Raw genomic sequence first — 5,664 nt, 5'->3', positions numbered from 1 at the left:
TTTTTTTTTTCTGGCTTATGTGATGCTGAGGAATGGAACCCAGAGCCTCATGCATGCAAGGCAAACACTCTACCACTGAACCATCTTCCTAGCCTCTATTTACATCGTTATTTACTTTTGAACATGGACCACAAAATCAAACTCACATTTTCTGGGTCTTTGTGCTAAAGAAGAATTTTACATTCTAACTCCCTTAAAAGCTATAAAATATATTACATATTATACTGTAGACCCCAGAAACAACTCCTGTTCATATATTTTCTGCAACTTCAAGCAGAATTCAGCTCGTTGAAATAATCCTATTATTTCAATAATACAATTAATACAAAGAGGTCACTAAGTAAAGGTCAAAGGGTAAGAATGTAAGGAAAATTATAGAGGAAATCTGGTACAAGCTTCTGTGATTCTTCTTCAGTGAAACAGGCTGAATTCCCTATAATTCTCTCTTCACAAAAATGGGAACTCTGTCTGTAATGAAATCTGTTAGAGAACTTCCAAGATTTTCATATTATATGGAGTCCTCTGATACGACCTGTCAATCCATCTCTCAAAAGAAGACAATGCAAAACTGTACTCCTCTTTTGTATATAAGCCATTTAGGAACACTCATCATCATTATCTTTAAATAGCTGCTAAGACATCAAAGTCCCTAGATGCAAACCAGAGCTAGACTGTCATTCAAACTTGGCTAGAGAGCAATGTGTGATCAAACACATTTTTATGCATCCATGCTTCTTTTTTTTTTACAGATTAAATGCTGATGGAAAAATGTATTCTCAAATAATCTAGATATACAAGTAGGTGTGAGCATAGCTGGAAGATCTGAGAACCAAGTGAATCCCCAGCACTCATACAAGAAGTAGCTAAGTCTTGATAGCCCAGTTCAACTCCCAATCATTCTAGAATTCTTTCCAACATTTCCCCATAGGATAACTTACTTCTTCAGGCGTGTAGGTTCCAAGGCCCAATGAGGGGATGAATGACCATCATTTAGTTTCACACAATGCTCTTTACAACTCATGGCTGGTCAGTTGTCTGACTAAGCTCATGTTGTTCCTTCTGCTTCCTGCACAGGACACTGAATAACTTACATCCTAGCTCCTGCCTAATGGTTAGTTAGTGTCACTTCCTGTGTAATGATTAACCATAGGTACTACTGGTCTAGAAATTAACTAATATAAAGGGAGAAATGTTTCACATATAAGAAGAGAGTTGGAATCACTATATTTTTATGCAAGTTAATTTTTGTTATTTTATTGGCATATATTGAATTGTACATAGTAAAGGATTTCATCATGTCATTTCCATTCATACATAAACTTCAATAAAATTTCAATAAAATTAATTACATATATTACTACCTCCATCTAGACCTACTAAAAAGACAAACCTAAGAACCAAGTAAGTCCAAATACTCAGACAAGAAATGGATGTGTTGACAGCACAGATCCACTTCCTCTCATCCTAGGTTATTTTCCTTTGAACCATTCACCAAATTATGACTTACCTCTTCAGGTGTGTAGGTGCCAAAGCCCAGAGCAGGGATCAAGTGACCATCATTTAGTGTCACATAAGAGTGTTTGGAGTTCATTGTTGGTTTGTCTTCTGGCTAAGCACAATCTGTTTCTTCTCTTGCAGGGCAGTCAGTAATGCATAACTCCTGTTTGTCAAATAAATAATCAAAAGTGATCCATTGTTGGAAGAGGTAGTGAGGTTAAAGTAATATTCTCGATATTCAGATAAGGTAGTTCATGCTTGTAATCCCAATATTTGGAAAGTTGAGGCAGATACATTGTGCATTTGAATCCAACCTGCTCTACTTAGGGAATCCTATTCAAAAATAATCAATAGACAAAGAACAAGTATATGTGAAATGGAATTGGAATCAATTCTATTATGGTGTTATATAATTAAAATTAATCTTGATGAACTTTTTGCCACCGTAATGCTAAATTTTGATGGCTTCTTTGATTGTCAAGCATATTCATGTTTTTTTGAGTATACTTGAACATGTAGTTCTATACCTTTCAATTCAGTGGCATAGGGGGTATTAAATTTACCTTCTAAATCGCTTAAAATAATACTTGTGATATAACCATGGGCATAAAGGAGTAGTCACTTAAAATACCTTGCCATTAAATAGCTATTCAAATGAAGGCTGATGTGGTTACTAAGTCATTGGAAACCCACTTTAATGATCAGAAAACACAGCAATGTCCTTGACAAACATAAAATCTTTGTAATGACAATATTTAGAAGAAAAAGACACAACAGCATCTACATTAACACTATACCGGAAGTAGAGCTGTGGCTGGAAGTGGCAGAGCACTAAGCCTTGAGTGTAAAAGCTCAGGGAGACTGCCCAGGTCCTGGGTTCAAACTTCAGTTGAGTAATATTCTATAACTGTCTGTTGAGACCAATTATTTGATACTGTTGGTCAAGGCTTTTATAATCTTGCTTACACTCCAATGAGCTGTTGAATCCATTATTTAATTCTGGGTATTAAATTTTCCATATTTTATTACTGAATTGTTTATTTCTCTCTTTAATACTGTCAGTTTCAGGTTCATATATTTAAGAGTTCTGCTATTATGTGCATATATGTTTCCAGTTGTTCTTTGTTCTTGGTGAATTAGTTACCCAGGCTGGCCTCAAACTCATAATCATCTAGCATCAAGATCCACGGAAATACATGCAAAATTTTTGAGAAAATGTGAGGGTAATATGTTTTATAGGATCTCTGAACTTAAAAAGAAATAAACAGTGTATTTTTTTAAGTTAGTATTTGCAAAATATTACACAAAATTATCAGTGGCATAGAATACAGACTTCAGAATTACCTTTTATTTATATGAGAATTTAAGAGGTGGCACAACTTAGACTATTAATGAAACACAATCAGAACAAATAATGGCTATTCACCTCAAGGAAAACAAGACTGAAAATCCCCTTGTATACTGTATAGAAAGGAAGTCCAGTATATAAATGATATAAAATATAATAAAGAAGAAACAAAGGCATTTAAAAAAATCTGAATACATCCTAAAGCCCAGCCTTGGGTATGAAACAGCCTTGTCAACTGACCAAAATATCAATTTCTATGAAAGAAGAGCTAGAAATATTTGAATGTATAAAAAGGAAAACTATTATTTGTCAAAATTTACTATTAACATAATTAAAAAGCAAAACAGTAGATCTGGAAAGCCTTTATGAACCAGATGAGGGGGCTTAATGTTTATATTCTAAAACAGATATTAAATATTTATCTGCAAATAACAAATTTTCAATTAAATATTGTCTAAGATGCAGAACAGTCTCTCACGGAAGAACAGAGCTGAATGACCACAAGCATAGTAAAGACTGACTAGGTTGACTAACAGTCCAGGGAAAGCTCCTCGAAGGTGCAAGGTATGCCAATAAATCAGGCATCAGATATGAGAGAGAGAAAAATTGGGGGGGAGGGCCCTCAAGCCCAGCATTTTAGAGAGGAGAGGGCAGAGGGAGGTTCAAACCCAGCATATTTATTACAGTTCAGGATGCTATCCAAACAGGTTTTAATTGGGTTGAAATCAATAAAGAAAAGTTCCAAGAGATGACGCAGTAAGCAAGAGTTGAAGGAATCATTACAGTCCCTTCACAGTGGGTCTTCCCTGTGTGGGAATACGTGGGCCTGGGCAAGCAGGCTGCTTCCAGTTGTCCTATAAAGACGCAGTCCCCAGGGATCATCAGTTGCTTATGACATATATTTGTCTGATCACCACAAGCAACTGGGAAGGACTATTGATCTGGCATTGGTTTCTAGGTGGCTGAGTCCTGCTTCTAGTATTAGGAAGGAAAATGTGTATTTAAATAGGTATCAAGACAACAACATAAGATTATAGAACTCACTCCATATAAATGGAACAAAAGTGAAGTAAGCATAGTTGTAAATAGTAGAGAAAAGTACACATCTCTGAGGACTTCAATGCTAAAACACAACACTTCCTAAAATTTGAAAACCTGGGCATATCATATTCTTTCAGGAACTGGCCTAAATCTGATATGGAAATTCAGGATTTACCTAGAAAATGAATCTCCAAGATATCATGGACAATCTTATTATAGATGCAAGAAAGAAGTCATTTTTTACTTTTATTTTGTTGGTCATGGGGCTTGAACTCTGGCCTCTTCTCTTCAGCTCAAGGCTAACGCTCTACCACTTGAACCACAGCTGCCACTTCCAGCAGTCATTTTTTAGAACTAAGATATAGACATCTTCAAATAAATGAGTACCCACAAAAAAATGGTGGGACAATTTTTGTTGGTGAAATTTCGCCCTTAACTTCTAGAAGTGTAAATTTCACTGAAGAACATTCCCACCGTTTTTCCTCCTCCCCTTCTAGTACATAACTATAGCAATGGGTTGTAATATGTTGGGATGGAGCATTGCTGGATTCCTCAGGGAAGTAAGACAGAGAAAACAAATGCAAGACTGAACTATATTATATTACTTCTGCAAAGAGTTAAGTGGATGGAGCAATAGTCTCAAGGCTTTTCTCAACAGCACTTCTGTACATGAAAACGACACTCTCTTGGGTTTGTTTGGGTTTTACTGATCAGATTGAAACACAGTAAATATTTATGTGTCCTCATATTCTACCTAAGGCCTATCTTGTCCCCTAAACTGGAAAGCAGTGTTGGAAATGTCAATATATCATCTGCTCCTGGTAAACATATCCTGTGCAGAGAGGCCTGGCCTAAACCCAGAAGGGCAGCCTGCAAAATGAGGCTGAAGGGTACACCTGTGTGGAATGCTCACACTTGCACATGTCCTGAGTTTACACTGTTGACAGCTACAGAGCTTTCTCAGCTCATGTCCTCACAGCTCACTGAAGAACCAGGGACTGTTTGGCCTCTGATCTCTGCTAGTCAGCCTTTCCCCTTTCCTCCTCCTTTATTCTCCCTCAAAGGAATCATCTGTTGTTGTTGCCAGTGCTGTCATCACATTGCCCTGGGTCTGATGGCAAAAGCGGAAGCAAATCCAGAGAAGTTAAAGGTTTCTTTATGGGGGAAGGGGGTGGGAATTATAACATTCTTCACTATTCTTTTCTCATACTGAATTTTCAATCATGATCATGTTGTATTCATATCATCAGGAAGCAGTTAAAGCTATTCATATTGGGGAGGGTAAAAAAGGAAGAAACCAATTCATGGAACACCAATTCTTTCCCTTCCTTCTGCTCCACCCCCCACCTCCATTTTCCTTATGTGTGTGTTTATCTCCCCTGGGGAAGGGGCATCATAGAAATGGGGGCACCAAGGGTGAGCCCATGCAGCAGTAGTGCTCAGGGGTCACTAAGCTGGAAAGGAACTTCCCAACTTGGAGGGAGGGGAAGGGGAGGAAATGGGGGAACCACAGCCAAGCAAGAACTGGACTCCTTACCTCACTTAGGTTACTGTGACTTTTCATGCAGAGAGGGTGAGATGGAGGCCAATCAAGGGGAGCAGCAGCTCCAGCTGTACCCCAGCCCGAAATCTGGGTCCTCAGGCACTCTCCTCCCTCAAAGACCGACCACAGCAGATATATAAGAGTCACAGGAAGTGCACAGGGATCACAACTTCCTTGTGAGAAGGAGAATGGCTAGAAGCTCCTCCTCCTCTGCCCCTTTTCCCTCCTACTCCCC

General features: G+C 38.1%; 2 protein-coding genes across 5 annotated transcripts in view; both read right to left on the bottom strand.

Moving 5' to 3' along the window:
* Positions 1–5,664, bottom strand: part of LOC105980410 (aldo-keto reductase family 1 member C4-like) — a 293,440-nt gene that overhangs the window by 37,529 nt on the left and 250,247 nt on the right. The gene's annotated exons all lie outside the window — the stretch shown is intronic.
* The window catches only part of LOC105980416 (aldo-keto reductase family 1 member C13-like), a 28,145-nt gene that overhangs the window by 15,989 nt on the left and 6,492 nt on the right, over positions 1–5,664 (bottom strand). For 2 of the 3 annotated variants that reach the window (XM_013009259.1, XM_013009261.1), the window contains exons 1-2: positions 5,424–5,478; positions 1,508–1,660 (exon numbers count right to left, since the gene is read on the bottom strand). In XM_013009259.1, coding sequence (XP_012864713.1) covers positions 1,508–1,591 — 84 coding nt within the window. In that variant the 5' untranslated portion in view covers positions 1,592–1,660; positions 5,424–5,478. Of the gene's footprint in view, positions 1–1,507; positions 1,661–5,423; positions 5,479–5,664 lie in introns of those variants that run through there. The other variant, XM_013009260.1, reaches the window with a different exon arrangement.

Source organism: Dipodomys ordii, unplaced genomic scaffold (genome assembly GCF_000151885.1).
Source record: "Dipodomys ordii isolate 6190 unplaced genomic scaffold, Dord_2.0 Scaffold9, whole genome shotgun sequence".
NCBI classification, from domain to species: domain Eukaryota; kingdom Metazoa; phylum Chordata; class Mammalia; order Rodentia; family Heteromyidae; genus Dipodomys; species Dipodomys ordii.
The sequence above is the reverse complement of the archived record's forward strand: the minus strand, read 5'-3'. Positions and strand labels throughout refer to the sequence as shown.